This window comes from Alnus glutinosa, chromosome 6, assembly GCF_958979055.1.
Source record: "Alnus glutinosa chromosome 6, dhAlnGlut1.1, whole genome shotgun sequence".
Lineage (NCBI taxonomy): Eukaryota > Viridiplantae > Streptophyta > Magnoliopsida > Fagales > Betulaceae > Alnus > Alnus glutinosa.
The window spans coordinates 23548553-23567463 of NC_084891.1; the positions used below are offsets into that span (position 1 = coordinate 23548553).

The 18911-nt window shown below is 37.9% G+C and overlaps 3 protein-coding genes across 3 annotated transcripts; all 3 read right to left on the reverse strand.

The window, feature by feature from the left end:
- Positions 1-7189: 7189 nt before the first annotated feature.
- LOC133871774 (7-deoxyloganetin glucosyltransferase-like) lies at positions 7190-8930 on the reverse strand. The gene is made up of 2 exons (XM_062309192.1): positions 8377-8930; positions 7190-8244 (listed from the first exon to the last, which is right to left on the reverse strand). The coding sequence occupies exons 1-2, from the start codon at positions 8891-8893 to the stop codon at positions 7301-7303; spliced, it is 1461 nt and encodes a 486-aa protein (XP_062165176.1). The 5' UTR covers positions 8894-8930; the 3' UTR covers positions 7190-7300.
- A 390-nt stretch (positions 8931-9320) lies between these two features.
- LOC133871637 (uncharacterized) lies at positions 9321-9749 on the reverse strand. Its single transcript, XM_062309067.1, has one exon. The coding sequence runs from the start codon at positions 9747-9749 to the stop codon at positions 9321-9323; it is 429 nt and encodes a 142-aa protein (XP_062165051.1).
- A 7350-nt stretch (positions 9750-17099) lies between these two features.
- Positions 17100-18911, reverse strand: LOC133870621 (7-deoxyloganetin glucosyltransferase-like). The gene is made up of 2 exons (XM_062307785.1): positions 18297-18911; positions 17100-18150 (listed from the first exon to the last, which is right to left on the reverse strand). The coding sequence occupies exons 1-2, from the start codon at positions 18811-18813 to the stop codon at positions 17216-17218; spliced, it is 1452 nt and encodes a 483-aa protein (XP_062163769.1). The 5' UTR covers positions 18814-18911; the 3' UTR covers positions 17100-17215.

An 18911-nucleotide genomic window follows, 5' to 3' on the forward strand; every position in this document is an offset into this window, starting at 1 on the left:
TTAATGTCATATGAGATTTTGCCTTTTTCTTTTTGTTTATTTGTTTTTTTTTTTTTTTTTTGCCTATTGGGTTGTGCTAGATGTTTTTCAATTCAGTTTTGAAATCACCCAATGGCTTGGAAAAAACAAAAAAAAGAAAAAAATTGAAAAGAAAAAAAAAATATGTAGAACACCCAAATAGTTTTTTATTTTCTTCCTAAGTGTAACCTGTTTCGAAAACAATGTCCAAACGCATTAGTATTGTTTGAGGAAACTTCACAAAAGGGTACCCAACTATAGCGTTTTTTTCACTTAAGGGTACTAATATAGCAAAACGTTCAATCGAGTGTATGAATTTATCAAAACCGTTCAATGTAGGGTATTCCGTCACCCTCCATTCTAAATCGATGACGGAACCCAGAACACGTGCGTTTCACGTGATATTTTAGCATCGAACTACCATTTTTGCCCCTCATCTAAACGATCAAAAGACCCGTTATACTCGAACTCAAAACACACTCTTCTTCCCTCCCAACGCAACACAATAGCCGAACTAGAGAGATCGGGCTCAAACACTTACGTCCAACAGCTGAACAGCATCGTGAAAAGGTGGGTTTTTATTTTTGGCCATTATCCTCCTAAACTTCACTCCTATTTTCGTTCTTGGAGGAGACCCATTTGTGCAGTTACGGCGCCGGGGTGAAATGGAGCCTATGTCCGACAGTGAGTCGACAGAGTCCAGATCAAACGATCCAATATGCAAATGTGGAAAGACATCATCATCTTGGACGTCGTTCACCCTAAGTAATTTTGGTAGGAGGTTTTTTTCATGTGTAGATTACAAGGTAAGAGATTTTCCCCAAAGTTTTTCCTTTTGATTTTCCCCAAAGTTTTTTCTTTTGATTTCTCCCAAATTTTTTCCTTTAGGATTCTATCTCTGACTTACCGTGAAATTGGTTGATTTGATTTTATTTCCGATTATTCAGAAACTAGAGGTGAGATGTGATTATTTTAAATGGCGTGATCCTGAAATCTGCGTCTACGGTCAGAGAGTTGTGTCAAGATTGAGAGATTGGCACGAGAATCTGAAGGCACTGAAGGCCGAACATGAACTGAGTCGAATAAATAGGTTGGATGAAGTTGGAAAGTACAAAAATGAAGTTGAAAAATGCAGGGCTGAAGCTGAGAAATACAAGTTCAAACTACAGAGATAAAAAGATAAGTTTCGGTCAGTAGAGAGGAAGTACCAAATTGCATTGGTCTGTTCATGGGTGATGTTGATATGGTTGCTGGTATATCCTTCGTACAGCAGAGAGTTTCTTCCATCAAGAATGATGTTGCAGTGAAACAATTGATCAATTGTAGGATGATCAATTAATCAATTTTGTTGTTAATCAAATGTTAATGTTGTAATATTTTGTAATGCTCTGAACATTTTGTAGTGCAAGATTTTGTAATGTTATTGTTAATATTGATGTTGTTGACATTGTATGTGCTTGGTATGGTAATTCATTATGCACAATTCAATTATGAGCAATGGTTGCAAGTGTGCAGCAAATTGGCATAAGCAAATATGGTACCAAATTTTGTAGCATCTTTGGCCACAACTTTGGTACCAAATTTGACCACAATCCGCATATGCTTGAACATTAACATTATGCATTTCTCTTTTCCTTGGCATACCACAAAGGGGCAATAAATAAGCTCTTCCAAAATTGATATCAAATTTTGTTTTGCACACTTGGCATACCAAATCTGCAAAGGGGCAGTAAATAGGCTCTTCCAAATTGGTATCAAATTTTGTTGCAAATTTGGTACCAAATTTGCACACTTGGCATACCAAATCTGCAAAGGGGCAATAAATAGGCTCTTCCAAAATTGGTATCAAATTTTGTTGCAAATTTGGTACCAAATTTACAAATCCACCACAATGATACCATAACCTGCACAAATCCACTTGATACCATAACCTGCCTAATCAATTTACAACAATGGTTGCAAGTAGGCAGCATAACCAAATTTGGTACCAAGTTATGCAGTAAATACTTGGTACTAAATTTTGTTCCAAATTTGACCACAATCCTGCACAACCAAATACTTCCATACCATAATCTGCATAACCAACTACTTTAACATAAATCATCACACTTTAACTTCATTATTGATAATAAACCATGTTCATCACACTTTAACATAACATAACATAACATAACTTGCAAACTTGCTCATCACACTTTAACATAACATAACTAGCAAACTTGTTCATCACACTTTAACATATGTTAACATAATAATAAACCATGTTCATATCAATTTAACATAACAAAATAAATATTGTTCAGACTCTCCACATCTTTTTCTTCCCTTTGTCATTCTTCTTTGCAACTCCTTGTACTTCTGGTTCAGGAATGGCAGTGGATGCAACAACCAAATTGTGCATGTCGAAATCAGGGGGAGCAACTCTAAAAGTGATACCAGTTGCACTTCTGGGAGGACCCCATGAGCATGCTGGTCCATCCCCTGGAACTTTCAAGGGTCCAGCAGGGTTTTCAGTGAGATCGACAAGGAGTTTTCCTTTGCTCTTGTGCATTCCTGTTTGTAAAACAGAAGTTTTCAACCTGCCAGATATTCTTGTCCTGGTGGCCAACCCGAGATTGCACTTTTGACCCCTACCTTGTGCAGTAGTTGTACTGCTTGCACTTCTTCCTCTTGTGCTCCTTTGACCTCGACTTTGGGTAGATGTACTGCTTGGACCCTTTCCCTGACCCTGTCCAGACGCACTGCTTGAACCCTCTTCTCTACTCCTCTTTTGACCCCTACTTCCTGTTGGGTGAGTAGGATTACCAACACATGGGGCACTGGATGTGGCATTGGATGTGGCACTGGATGGGGCACTGCATTGATGCAGTAGATTGGACCACAGATGGAGCATTGGATGAACCATCCAACTACAAACAAAAGCAAATAAACTAGTTAGTAAACAACATTGAATAACATACAAGTTTGCAATCATAAATATAACATAGGAAACACTTACCCTGTCAAGATTGCAGTCAAGATCTACTGCATGCTTTCTATAGGAATTCCGCTTACGTTCTTGTCTTTCATCATGTCGCATCCTAGCAGTGCATGTTCTAGTATTGTAACCATATTTTTTGCACATCCTACATTGGTTCTTCGTACCACCATTTCTAACTGTGTAGGGATTTAAGGTCTCATTAGCCCCTCTGTTCCTCAGTTTTTTAGGTCTTCCCGAAAATGCCCTTGCCTTAGGTGGTTCAATGATGGGTTGATTTGTCCTAGCCCACTGCTCCTCACTGGGTACAGGGTAGATGATGGGTGTGTATGCCTTTAGGTACATCTCCTTGCTAAAGTATGGGCTCAGATAATCCTCAGGGTTGCCTCCACCATGCCATATTGATGAGATGGCATGAGCACATGGGATACCAGAAACATCCCACTTTCTGCACCCACATGTCTTGGCAGGTAAATTCACAGCATAACTTCTACCCCTACACTCGACCTCAAATAAACCATCACCAGCAAATGTTGGCGTACAATGTCCGGTCTCATCTTCCTCTATCTCCAACTTCTCCTTAATTTTTGGCCCAAGATTGCCATCCATCGCAGCTATAATTTCTCTTTTCCGCTGGTACCTTCTCATCAAACTTGTCCTAATGCCTTCCAACATTGCCAGAATGGTCTTATCTCTGAACTTGGTGATCCAAGAATTGAAGCACTCGGCCAAATTGTTGTGTAAGAGGTCACACTTTGCATATGTGTTGAACCATCCCCTACACCAAGTTGCAGGGTCAACCTTCGAAAGGTACTCATACGCTGGCAGATTAAGGCCTTTAAGCTCTTCCATTATAGCATAGAACTCATTCTGTGTGTAAGATGCAGCAGCTCTCCACAACAAGTCCTTTAGTAACACCCCCCGGTGACCGTCATTTCGGAAATTGGCGTACAAGTGCCGCACACATATCTGATGCTCAGCATTAGGGCACACCTCCATAAGACTTGGTACAAGACCCTACACACATGAAAAGCAAATCAAACACATAGAAAAATACCACATAATCTGGAATGAAATGTCCAGCATAAAAAGCATAAGTGGAAAGATACCTTTTGTCTATCTGAAATAAAAGTCCATCTAGGTACACCACTGGGGCCAAGATCAGCCAATAGTGCCTCAAGAAACCATGACCAGCTATCCTTAGTCTCTGCCTCTACAACTGCCATGGATATTGGATACATGTTATTATTGGCATCCCTTCCAATAGCTGCCATCAACTGCCCCTTGTAAACCCCCTTCAAGAAACACGCATCAAGGCCTATCACAGGCCTACAACCATCCTTGAAGCCATTTTTCATTGCTGCCAAGGATATGTACATCCTTTGGAATCTACATGGCATTTCGGGCATAGGTCTCTCAACCATCAAAAGAACAAAACTCCCCACATTTGTGCTTCTGATTGTCGCGCAATAGTCCCATAGACGATGGTACTGCTCACCCAACTTCCCATAAATCACCTCTTGTGCCCTTTTCCTAGCCCTATACAGGGTACTAGGGTCGATTTCAACATTCCATTTCTTCTTCACCTTCTTCTTCAGGACTTCTACAGGCATGTTCGGTTGATCTCTAAAACTGTCCAAGCACCACTCAGCAATCCATTTGGAAGTAATCAAATGGTTCTTGTATTTTCGGGCACATGTATGTTTGGGCCTAAGCGAAATCAACATGAATGTGGCCTCACCCTTCAACTGTCTTCCATAAACCCTATATTTACAATTCTTCTCTCCACACACTGCAATTACTTTCGATTTAGAATTCTTTTGGTAAATCAAGTCCTTCCCCTTCAATATATTGGCCTATTTAATGGCTTTTCTGAAATCATACACACTATCAAAAGTATTACTTTTCTGCAGAGTCGGCTTCTCAAAATCAGATTTTGAAAATGGCACCCTCTTGGTGACACACGGCCTTTTTGAAGAATCCGGCTCATCATCTCCACTAGTATTATTAGGAGTGATCAGTATTTCACTCCGAGACACATCGGAAACAGGCTCATCCTCACCCTCGACCATACCCTTACCTTTACCCACACCCTTACCCTTACCCTTACCCACACCTTGTGCAGCTTCATCTTCAGCTGCAGCTAAAGCTACTGCTACTTCTGCTTCCAACTCTTCTTCTACTGCATGTGATAGTTCTCCTACAAACTCTTAATCTACTCCTACATCTTCTCCTTCGACAGAAGCTCCTACCTCTCCATACCCCGTATCAGCATTTACTTCTAAGGTGTCGGAGTCATCACTTAGAACCTTATTCCAAAATGGATCTCTCCTATATACAGTATTTCTCTCATATTCTTCTTCATATTCCTCATCAACACTTTCCTCTCCTCCAGGTAAATCTACAGCTACATCATACAAAATAAACCTAACCACATATAACTCTACTACTCCATGACCATTATGGTGCCCCACCATTTCAATGACATCATGGTCAGAAGACAGAAGCCGTAGCCCTTCATCTAGACTCTTGTTAGGTATTCTGTAATAAATTATGTCACCGGGACTATACCCATAGCACTTAACTACAGTCTCCACCTCAAACAATGACAGCTCATCTTTGTCAAACAGGTCTGGGTAATTTGTTACATCCCCACCAACATATGCTACCCCATTTTCCCTATTAAACCGACCTCCGTAGTGCACCTCAAACATAAGACATTCATTAAATATTATGTGTCCTACAAATTGACCAAAACAAAAATGAAATGAAATTGAAAATTCAATGAGCAGACAAAAAGAAACGAATTTAAAGTTATTAGGACCACTTCATCACAGACAAAAACAAACCAGCACATTGCACAGTCATAAAAAAGACCCACAAGACCACAAGAGTATACAAAATTCAGACCAACACATTGCACAGTCATCAAAAAGACCCACGGGACCATAAGAGTATACAAAATTCAGACCAACACATTGTACAGTCATCAAAAAGACCCACGAGACCACAAGAGTATACAAAATTCAGACCAGCACATTGCACAGTCTTCCTGACCCATGTGCTTGCAGCACCAATCACAACACACCCCAAACAAGACACTCACAACAAACCAGCAATATGAGGGACCACAAAACGTAAAAAATATACATTTTTCACTAACATAAAAACACAACCAGTTGTTGACAGTGGCGCTAAACATGGTACCCAAACAAAGTCAACCACATAATCGGAAAAGCATGTGAAAACCCAAACAACTACAAACATGATGTTATTAACATACAAAAATCACATAACTGAACAGGATTCCACTAACCCATTAACAAAATAGTAAACTTTGACAAATTAGGGTTACATAAATAAACTAAAACATAAGTTCGGTACATTACCTTTCTCAACCCTTTGTGTATTACACTTCTGTATATAGCCGCAAGCCGAATCGATTTAGAACGGAATGCACCAGATTAGGGTTCTGAGTCGCAAGAAGGAATTGGGCGAGTTGTGTTCGAGGGAGTAGATGCTTTGAGTTGTGTTTTTTTTCGGCCGATTGTTCTTAAGTTTAAAAAATCCGAAAGTTTAGATGAGGGGAAAAAGTGGTAGTTCGATGCTAAAATATCATGTGAAACGCACGTGTTCTGGGTTCCGTCATCGATTTAGAACGGAGGGTGACGAAATACCCTACATTGAACGGTTTTGATAAATTCATACACTCGATTGAACGTTTTGCTACATTAGTACCCTTAAGTGAAAAAGCGCTAGTTGGGTACCCTTTTGTGAAGTTTTCCCGTATTGTTTTCTTTTTTCAAAAACTATTTCTGAAAATAGTTTGTCAAACGCTTTTTTAACGAAAAAACAACAGAAAACAGTTTTCTATTTTTGTTTTTGAAAACAATTTTCAGAAACAAAAACAGAAACTGATTTGCCAAATGAGCTCTAAAGCTTTTTTTAGTGTTGTTTTAACGTCTTTTTATGCTGACATACCACTTTGTATTTTTTAATAAAAATAAGAGAAGCAAATCAAACTATAATTTTTCTTTATTTAAAATAAGATACTATATTAATATAGAAGAATTTCAAAAAACACACTAAAAAGAGTTCCCACACGTTTAATTTATTAAAGCACGTTTGGTACAAACGCGTAACACGCGAACAAAAGAGACAAGGTGCGCGCAATAATAAAAGCTGAAAAGGCAACTCTACAGAATGATGAAAAAGAAAAATCCCTCGACACAAATTTGTCAAACTGTTCATGAGACAGAACTTATTAAATGTAAACAACCTTTAATTAATTCAATGTATAATTAATCACTCGATCAATCTTGCAGATAGAAGAACTTCATTAATCATTTTGTCAATATTAACGTAAGATGACCCAGTAGGCCTACTGGTGGCCTTTTCTGCCAACTTCTTCCACTCTACAGCTTTCTTCTTCAACTCTTTACCCTTCTGTCCTACCATCAGCTCTCTCACAAGGCTCTCTATTTCTCCTCTATTAACACCACCCTCTATCTCCATGCCTATGCCCAACTCATTGCAAGAGTACCAGCAATTGGTTTGTTGCTCGGCGAAGAACGGCCAAGAGATAATTGGCACTCCACCGCACACGCTTTCGATCGTGGAATTCCACCCACTGTGCGTTAAGAACCCTCCAATGGATGGATGGTTCAGAACTTGTTCTTGAGGACACCAATTTCCCAAAAGACCCCTCTCTTTGGTCTCTTCTCTGAACTCGCGTGGAAGAATGGCGGAATCACCCTCCACAAGATCAGACCTTATTATCCAAAAGAATGTTTGGTTGCTATTGGCAAGCCCCCAAGCAAACTCAATTAATTGGTCGCTTGTCATGACCGTTATGCTTCCGAAATTCACGTAAACAACGGAGTTGGCTTCTTTTCTGTCTAGCCATTCGAGACACCCAGATTCTTCTTTCCATAGGTTTGAGCCAATTGATTTATGATCACTATTCGGGATATGATTGAGGAGAAGTTGCAGGGGACCAATGGAGTAAATAGGAGGAAACATGGATGAAAGTGCGTCTAACACTTCATGCTCCAAGGCATCAAACGTATGGAAGATGAGAGCTGAAGCCTTTTGAGCTCTCTCGCATACAAACACTGAAAAATCGACCATAATATCACCTGGGTCTGTGGTTCTAATGAAGCTCGGAAGATCCCTCAGCCGAATACCTTTCATACTTGGAATCCAATCTATGACCGTATCTAAATACCCATTCGTTAAATAGCTCGAATCTGCACAACAAAGAAAGAAACTCGTAAGTTAAGCCATGAGAAAAATTTGCACCTGAAATTGGAACCACAATATCCCAAATAAATGGCAAGAACAATGAAACAGAGCAAGTTAGTTCTGATTGGTGGAAGTACCTTTGAGTGGTGTTAGACCCATCTCAATGAGACGGCGATATTGAACGTAGCCCATGAACCCACATGCACTGGCTGTCCAGAAAAGAACGTTAGGGATGCCCAGTTCTGCTGCTGCGTCTAGAGTGAAGCTCATGGCTCCATCGGAAACTATGCAAGTGACTGGAGGGACATTGGATGAAGATGTGTCGTTCAGTTTCGAAAGAAGGTTTCTAAAGGGAGCTAAGCAAAGTTTTCTTGTAGAGTCGCATAGGGATGGTATGTCTTGGGTGGCTTCGACGTGGGACTCGGGAAGGCCGTCGGGAATGGTTTCGAATCGCAAGGAGGGGAGGCCGTCGAGAGAGTTGGGACCTCGGGATTTGAGGTAGCGTTTATGATTGAACTCAGTGTTGACAAATGTGATATGAAAGCCTCTGTAGTGGAGGATTTTGGCCATCTTGAGCATGGGGTTTATGTGGCCTTGAGCTGGGAAGGGGATACAAACTGCATGGGGCTTCTCTATTATGGCCGTGGAACCCATATCGTCTCTCACTAGATTGGCCGGCACACAACACAACTGAAAATGGGGATGGTGGATATATAGTCTTTCATGATAGAAGTGCCTTTCTTTTATAGAGCAAGAAAGAGGTGTGAACACCGTTCAATTCGTCGGATACTGTAGGTGAAGAGTTTCCGAAAAGATACCTACTCTTCCAAAAAGGCATAAACCAACGGTTACACACCAAACACCAAGCAAGTTTGTTTTTTTTTTTTTTTTTTTTTTTTTTTTTTTTTTTTTTTTTTTGATGAATAAGAGCTTTATAAACCAAACAAAAACACCAACACACCAGCAAGCTGGACAACTATCTACCCAAAAGGGCTTACAACCAAAAAACAAAAATACAACCAACAGCCCTTACACAAACAATTCTCAACAACAACACAGAAACAACACCAGAAAAAAAAAATCAATCCAACAACAAGTTATGCAGATTCCAATTCTGCAGAAGACGGATATTGACCATAGATCTACGATACTGCCCCTTCCCCATAAGCCTTGACCTGATTTCCCATTTGATCCTTGCAATAAGGCCTTCCTCTGAATACACCACATTACCATGAATCAAATTGTTACGTTGAATCCAAATATGATAAACAACAGCACCTAGACTCAACTTGCAGAGCCTAGTTTTAAGGCTTTTACCTTTCAACTGCATTATACACCAAATAGCTACATCATCCCAATCCACAACTGGAAAAGGTTCCAAGCAACTTTGCATCACATTCCTCCAAATCCGGCGACTGAAGCTACACTTGAAAAACAAATGATCACGACACTCAATACATGCTCTGCAGAATGGACATAAGATGTCACCCTCATAACCCCAAATGCACATTTTTTCCTTGGTAATCAAAGCATCTCTAAACACCAACCAAAGTAAAAAAGAATGTCTAGGAATAGCCATAGGAAACCACACTAGCCTCCACCACTCAAAGCAAATTTGTTCATTATGTACAATAATAATCATCACTTATTTAAAATTTTAAATTGATAATAAATAATAAATTTAATCATTTAAATTATTATCTGTGCAAGGTTAATCTTTCAGCAAAGCAAGCATATTTCAAAACTTACCTCGAAAAAATATTGGTTATATTTTGAGGCGTTGAAAAATCCGACGACTTAATGTTGTATATTTTTCGTCTATTTCTTTACTAGAGACATGCAAATTCATAATTCAATCAACGAGACAACATATGAATTATACAAATTTAATAATAAATTAAAAAAATGCAAAAAAAATATAAAATAAATAACACCAGACCCGGCCATCTCATTTCAAGTACCCTACAGGCTAGGGGAAATGGCTTGGGCACTTAAGGCTGCTAAGAAATAGTAAAGTCCACGTGCATCCTACCATCATACGTGGACGACTTGTCGCTACATTTCGCAATTTAGAAGTCGTTGAAAGTGATGTTATTTTTTTTTTAGCGACATGCTCGGCTGGCTATTTAAATGCAATATATACGACATTTCTTTAGACTTTTTATATTTAGTTTTTCTCTATATTTGAAATAAAAATTACAAAAATGTCGAAATTAAATAATAGATTTTTTAGCGAGTGTTAAATTTAGCATTTGTCAGATTTTCTCTTTAGATTTAAAGAGTTAAAAAGATAACGTTATAATTATTTTAATATTACTTTTTGCAAACCGTTCTAATTTTCTGTTTATTCTAATAAATAAAAACTGTTCCAAGTTATGAATTATTATAAAATAATATTTATTTAAATTAAATAAACATTTAAAGAGTTTGTTGTTAAATGATTTAAAAAAATAACTAGCTAAAATATACGTGACAGAGCAATATCTCATTGCAATATACGTGATAGAGAAATATCTCGTCCTGGAATTATTGCTGTCTATGGGCCAGGACCAGGACCATGCCAGGACCAGAAACCACTTGTAAGTGGGGGCAGAGACGATGTCAGAACACCTGCAATATAATATAATTACCTCAAATTGAATAACAGGTTGTCTTCCTCACTATCTTTTAATTTTTCTTCTTTTAATTATGATCGAGATCATCTTCCTGATTTTCGTCATGACGATGAGCAGAGGAAATTGATGGCTCTCTAAGGCGTGTAGGTGACAAATCCTTATTTTTGGCGAAAATTATTTTTCACTAAATAATCTTGGAGTAAATTGTTACAATACAATACTTTCTGGAAACATATTTCCGAAATATTTTCAGCATATTAAGAAAATATTTTCTCACCAATTATAGTACTATTCGATATTATTGAAAATATGATTATTGTATTTTTTTTTTATTCTCTGGCTTCATTCAACTATAAATAGCTCACTTCATTATACAAGAAAATTATATCAAAAATACAAGTTTCTTTCACAATGGCTTATGACCCAATGATATACCCAATGCCAAGCGAGGACCAACGGGTCAGAATCGGGCAAGATGAGGTTGACCCACCCGTTGTTAGAGCTGCCCTAGGCCGGCCCAAGAAGCTCCGGAAAAGGGGTCCTGATAAGCCAAGAAACCCACATTGCAAAGGAAGTGTGGTGTAAGCATGAGATACTCGAAGTGCAAGGCAGTTGGCTATAACGCTAGGACTTGCCTTAGGAGGAAGAGGAAGTCCACTCCAAGCACTACAACAGAGTTGAGCTTTGATGATGTAAGTACATATATCTTAAATGCCACCTTTTTTATAACAAAAGACCATTGCCAACCGAGTTAATAATTTTCCTAACCTTGATTGTTTTGTGTCGTAGATTCATTCTCAACCAATTGCTAATGATTCACAGCCTACGCAATCATCTACAGCTGCACAACCTGTTTCACGGCCCAAAAAGAGAGTTCCACCTACTATTGTTGGTGTAGGTAGCAGTAATATTTGTTATTACAAATATATACTTGTGTTATTTCTAATGACGATGTTGCATACGTAGCCTACTTCAACGAAAAGGAGTAAGACAACAACTCCCTCAATGCATACTCAGGAATCACAAAGTGCAAATTCCACAGCTGTAAGTTAATACAGCTTTTCACCCTAAACCTTATATGTAAATAGACTTTGAATTACTAATAAGAGTGTGTTGAACAGGCAAAATCTGCTGTTGCAAGACCTATTAGGAGGTCTGGTAGGTTGTTGGCAGCATTTAAGGAGCCCAATCCCAACAAAAAGATACCTACTGTTGACCTAACACGTGATGATAGCCAACCAGAAACTACACCAGTAGTATTTACTCGGGAACTGGTAAGGGCATCTGGATTAGTCATTCGAGAAACAGTAAGGAGGCCAACAAAAGTAGTGGTACCAATAGTGGAGAAGGGTCTACAGCGAATGGAAGCTAAAAACAAAAGGAAAAAACCAATATGGCAGTCTTGATGGGTTTTTGGAAACTGTTGTTGGAAATATGATAGTCAACAGTTTTTGATAATGTAGTGGGAAATATGGACTATGTTGGTTTGTAGTTGGAAACAATTTGGTTTGTTGTTGATATGAACAGTTTTTTGATGTTTTGTTGTTGTCGGAAACAACTTGTTTAGGTTTGAAGAGAAATATGTTGGAACAATGCCATGTTTTCTGATTTGTTGTTGTTAGAAACTATTTGTTTAGGTTCAGGTTTGTAGTTGGAAACAATTTGGTTTGTTGTTGATAGGAACAATTTGATGATGTTGTGCTGGGAAATATGGACTATGTTGGCTTATAGTTGAAAACGATTTGTTTTGTTGTTGTTGTTGGAAACAACTTATTTAGGTTTGAAGGGAAATATGCAAAATGCCAAAATGCTATGTTGTACTGGAAACTATTTACACTAATCATTACAAACATACTAGTCATTACAATTTTTCAAGGTAGCCATTTGTAGGACATATGTCTTTTACTTACACCATAAAAGTTGCCCCAAAACACAGCTAAGAAGACAACAAAAAAAAACCCAAGAAAATGTCAAAAGTCGGCTATTTGTCTTTGAAATTTTCACTCGCATGTCATATCGAATTGCTTCGATCCCTAGCTTGGCCTTTAATTCTATAACTTCCTTATTCAGCATAGCATCCCTGTGTTGCACATGAGCCAATGCTCGTCTAGCATGTTCATACATGTCAGAATCTTTCCATTGGAAGAATCCGCAAGACCGACCAACCTATTCAAATTAGAGGTCATATAAACAAAGTTAGTTTTTCAACATTAAAAAAAGTTCAATGGAAGGCCAAGTATAATTAAGAGTAGGTACCACTTTACTAACATAATTATATTATAGGGGTTATTAATGTGGAAATAAGCATACAATGCAATTATGATTCATATAGACATGATGTACATATTAATCTGGCTCTTTTGCAAATTAAGCATGCATATCTATAAATTAAAAAAATGGAAATCTGACATACATGACTAAGCTCACTGACCTCTTCTCTTTCAATTTGTTAAGATACAGTACATGGAAATCACAAAAAGTGGTGCTTTCAACTTCCTTATCATTTAACCAAACCAAAAAAAAAAACATATTTCCTCCATAACATGAAATATTTGTGTCTTATCCTTTTTCTTTTTTTTATAAATGCATAAGGTGAACTAAATTGTCTTAGGTTGTGGGGGGAGGTCGGGGTAGGGGCTGAACAGAAAACTCACCTATATGCTTAATATATAATGCTACTGAAATTATTTACAATGCTAAATAGTAGTGTTATTATTGCTAAGGTCCTCAGCAAATGACGAGAAGAAAAATATTAATGCTCTGATTTCATGAATTATCTAAGAGGTATTAATCATGCAATCATTGTCCGAACACAACTAAATAATAACTAATACATGATTTCAAGATAATTTAACCAAAAACCACTCGGGCAAAAGAAAAAAAAAAAAAAAAAAAAAAAAAAAAAAAAAAAAAAAAAAAAAAAAAACAACCCATTGTCCAAAAACTCCAGTTACCCATTGTCCGAAAACAATAACCCCAAAACAATTCAGGCAAAAAAAAACGCCTCATTGTCCATAAACTTCAGCTACTCTTCGCCCAAAAACAAGAAACCAAAAAACCAAAAAAAAAAAAAAAAAAACCTTAAGACAATAATCCAGATCTAAGATCTAACTTTCAAACCCTTAAAAAATTACCCATTATCTACAAAATATAAGAGAAGAAGGAGCCGAAGAAGAGGTACTACCCATTATTTACAGATCCATTAAAAAAAAAAAATCTTACGTCATAGTTCACACAACTGTAGAACAAGCGGCCGAAATTTTCATTAGTGAAGGAAGTCTTCAGAGGTGCAGGTACTACACACCGGCAGATGGGCTCTCCGGATGTTGCTTCACTCTTCTATGAACAAGACATTGAAGCTCTTCAAGGTTGACTCCTTCAGCGGGCTACTGCTTTGAAGTTGAAGTGGGAGACCACGAAAATGACGTGAAAGAAGCTTATATTTCTTTCCTTTTGAATTGTTTTGTTTTTGTTTTTCTTTTTTTTCTTTTTTTTTTTCATAAACTTTAATCAACTGTACCGAAGGGCAATTGCGGAATAAAAATGGGTTAGACGGTACGTGACCCATTGACCATCGCACATAACGGGTCTGACTGACGGAAGGGGGCAAAAGATGTACAATTAGTAGTTGGATGCTCTATTTTGGTCGAAGTGGCAGTTCGTGGGAGGAAAATGACACAAGCCGGTAGTTCATAGGGGGAAAAGGTAATTACCCCTAAAAATAAACATTTGACCATAAAGTTAACATGTACAATAGTAAGCACATGATCGTTATCCTGCACCTACCGGTATATCATGTCATATGATGCAATTTAATATTCACAATCTTTTACAGGCATGCTTTTATAAATTCATCATTTTCATTATTTTGATATTCATTACTCAATTTCATAAAATAGAGTTCACTGTAATAAAAAGTGTATTTCATGTGAGTTATAAATATGCATGATTGGTACATAAAATAATCATGCTATACGGAAAAAATAATAACAAGCATCCATGTGAGTTTTTTACTCACCTATATCATAAAGCTCCTCCGAAAAAACCTCTTAAGGCTCCACAATCTTGAAATCTGTGAAAAGACATATCATCAGTTTTAATCTTGAGCAAAACAAGCCTTAAATCCTAAATAAGTCCAAAATAGGTTCACTGCCTAAAGGTCAAACATTCGAATAGAAGAGTCGAACATTCAGTCTCGACATCGAACGTTCGGTGATGGGCATAAACCCATTTTTTAACCAAAACCAAACCAAACCACTTCTAGGCAGGTCCTAAGGTCTTAATATGATTCCTAACAGAGTTCTAAGCCACAATAACACATCCATCCAGAACTTTGTATGTCAAACTTCATCAAATAACTAATCCAACACTAATCAAGTATTAAAACCAAAAACTAATTAGAGATACAAAATCATAAGTTAGGGCACGAAAACTAGCTAAATAGCATAACAGCAATATAAGAAATGAGTTAGGATAGGAATGTTACCTCATTTGAAATACAAGAACCAAAAGAGCTCATTTTCTATCTCCAAATCATTCTCCCACTCTTACTAATTAATGCTTTAGAACTAGAGGAAACCGAATTTAAGAGCTTAAAGGGTCATGGGAGGGGTATTTATAGGATGTTATTTTTCAGTACAACCAATCATCAAACGTTCTGTATGCTTTAACAAATATTTGGTGTACTGTTTAGTTTTCCTCGAATGTTTGGTGTATGATCTGACATACATACCAGGCGTGTGGGCTGTACTTTCTAATATACGGTGGACTGCAACATACGACATATACTGGAACGTTCGGCTATCCCACTTCGAACGTTCGGCCAAGAACAAAATTTAAAATTCTTCCAACAATCTCTAACGAACTTTATCAAATCCTTAAGTCATTCCAAAACTCAATTAATTAACCTTGTATAATATTTTTGGAAATTACACTCTTCCCCGAAAGTTGGTTGCTACTAAATGGACCCTTTCATCATCAGGCACCTCCTTGAAGTGTATGACCTCCCCTACAGCAACTACCTAATCAATGAATTTTTCAAGTTGCAGGAAATGTTGCAATTCCAAAATGTCGAGCTTGAATCTTGCTTCATATAGATTAGCGTTAGCATGCACCCTGGGAAACTCCGTTCGCGCTCTGCACTCCGCAAAAGGATACACTAGGACTAGGGGTGTACAAGTAAGGCGGAAATTAACCGTTAACCGCTCAAGGCGGCTGTAGTTAGCAATTTTGGGGTAAGCAAAAGTAATTACTAATCGCTAACCATCTACCCTTAAATAAAAGTTATCAAATACATAAGAACAATGGTTCGGACTAGCAAATCTGTTCTAAGACAGGATACCAAACAAAGATCTAATTAATTCATAACAAGATTAGTCAAAACATTCTTCTTTGCAAAGTATTTTTTTTTTTTTTTTTTTTGCTTTCAAATTATTCCTACAAATAGAAGCAGTGTATATTTAGTGAATTAGAGTAGAAAAAAGGGCTGCATCATTCCAATAACTATATAGCGTTGACATATATAAATCATTTAATATGGCTCCGAAATCCACAGCATTTGACTCTCAAACCATGAAGGCTAGGGCATGGAGTTAGTAATTTTCAAATTAGCGATTAACTTCAATAACAAACTTATTTAAGTCTAAAAGAGGCTAGAAAATATTTAAAATGGGCCCTAAAATGAAGCTCAAAAAAAGGCTCAAAAAATTAAGAGAGGTCCAAAAAGCCTATTACATGACAAGCGGTTAGCGATTGATTATTAGCTTTCAATTACCATATCACAATTAGTAGCAATGCGTTTGCAGTTACTTAAAAATGATAGCCGCTTAAAACAATTATAATTAAACTTTAACCTCAACCGCAAGTAAAGTACTAACCATGACCATCCAAATGGGACAATAACTAAAGAGTACAATAAATGACCAGGACCGTTCAAATGGGGCAAATTTTTCGTCCATTTCTAAATATGACAAATTTGTTATACATGATATTGTTCAATATATATATATATATAAGTAGCTTACATTTTTTTGGGCATAGAGAATAATCTGAGGGTACTAAAAATGTGGCCGAGCAATTGGTGAAGCGGGATTTTTCATATCTGTCCATATATTAGGATTTTGCTATAAATATGTTATGATATAACTTTAAATCATATTATTAAATATAATCACATTCAAGTGGACGTAAGGAAATTGTCGAATTAAATAAATCTTGTTTTGGTTTTCTCTTTTTTCGATTCCTAATTATTTGTAATTGTTGTGTATATATATCGTTCAGGACACAAAGTTACAACAAGCTCCATAAGCTTATTCAGTATAAACGTACAACCTTTTTTAATCAATCCAACATAACCTAATCTCTAGCTTGCAGAAAGAAGGACTTCATTAATCATTTTGTCAATATTCACGTAAGATGACCCAGTAGGCCTACTGGTGGCCTCCTCTGCCAACTTCTTCCACTCTACAGCTTTCTTCTTCAACTCTTTTCCCTTCCCTCCCACCATCAGCTCTCTCACAAGGCTCTCTATTTCTCCTCTCTTACCACCACCTTCAATCTCCATGCCTATGCCCCACTCATTGCAAGAGTACCGACAATTGGTTTGCTGCTCAGCGAAGAACGGCCAAGAGATAATTGGCACTCCACTGCACAAGCTTTCAATCGTGGAATTCCATCCACTGTGCGTTAAGAACACTCCAATGGATGGATGGCTCAGAACTTGTTCTTGAGGGCACCAACTTGCCAATAGACCCCTTTCTTTGGTCTCTTCTAAGAATTCCGGTGGAAGAACGGCCGAATCACCGTCCACAAGATCAGGCCTTTTTATCCACAAGAATGTTTGGCTGCTATTTGCAAGCCCCCAAGCAAACTCAATTAATTGGTAGCTTGTCATCACCATTATGCTACCGAAATTCACGTAAACAACGGAGTTGGCTTCTTTTTTGTCTAGCCATTCGAGACACTCAACGTCTTCTTTCCATAGGTTTGAGCCAATTGATTTATGATCACTATCCGGGATCTGATTTAGGAGAAGTTGCAGGGGACCAATGGAGTAAATAGGAGGAAACATGGATGAAAGTGCGTCTAACACCTCATGCTCTAAGGCATCAAACGTATTGAAGATGATAGCTGAAGCTTTTTGAGCTCTCTTGCATTCAACCATTGGAAAATTTAGCATAATTTCATCTGGGTTTGTGGTTCTAATGAAGCTCGGAAGATCCCTCAGGCGAATACCTTTCATACCTGGAATCCAATCGATGACCGTATCTAAATACCCATTCGTTAAATAGCTCGCATCTGCACAACAAATAAAGAAACTCACAAGTTAAGCCATGGGAACAATTTACACTTGATAACAATTTAGCACTATAATATCGATCCCAAATAAATGGCAAGAACAATGAAAAAGTGGAAGTAATTAGTTCTAATTGGTGGATTAGTACCTTTGAGTGGTGTCAGACCCATCTCAATGAGACGGCGATATTGAACGTAGCCCATGAACCCACATGCACTGGTTGTCCAGAAAAGAACCTCGGGGATGCCCAGTTCTGCTGCTGCGTCCAGAGTGAAGGTCATGGCTCCATCGGAAACTATGCAAGTGACTGGAGGGACATTGGATGAAGATGTGTCGTTCAGTTTTGAAAGAAGGTTTCTGAAGGGAGCTAAGCAATGTTTTCTTGTAGAGTCGCATATGGATGCTATGTCTTGGGTGGCATCGACGTCGGACTCGGGAAGGCCGTCGGGAATGGTTTCGAATCGAAAGGAAGGGAGGCCGTTGAGAGAGTTGGGACCTCGGGATTTGAGAAGGCGTTTGTGGTTGAACTCAGTGTTAATAAAAGTGATATGAAAGCCTCTGAAGTGGAGGATTTTGGCCATCTTGAGCATGGGGTTTATGTGGCCTTGAGCTGGGAAAGGGATACAAACTGCATGGGGCTTCTCTATTATGGCCGTGGAACCCATATTTTTGTTTCGCACTAGATAGGCACACAACACAACTGAAAATGGGATGCTGGATAGTTTTCATGATAGAAGTGGCTTTCTTTTCTTTTATAGAGCAA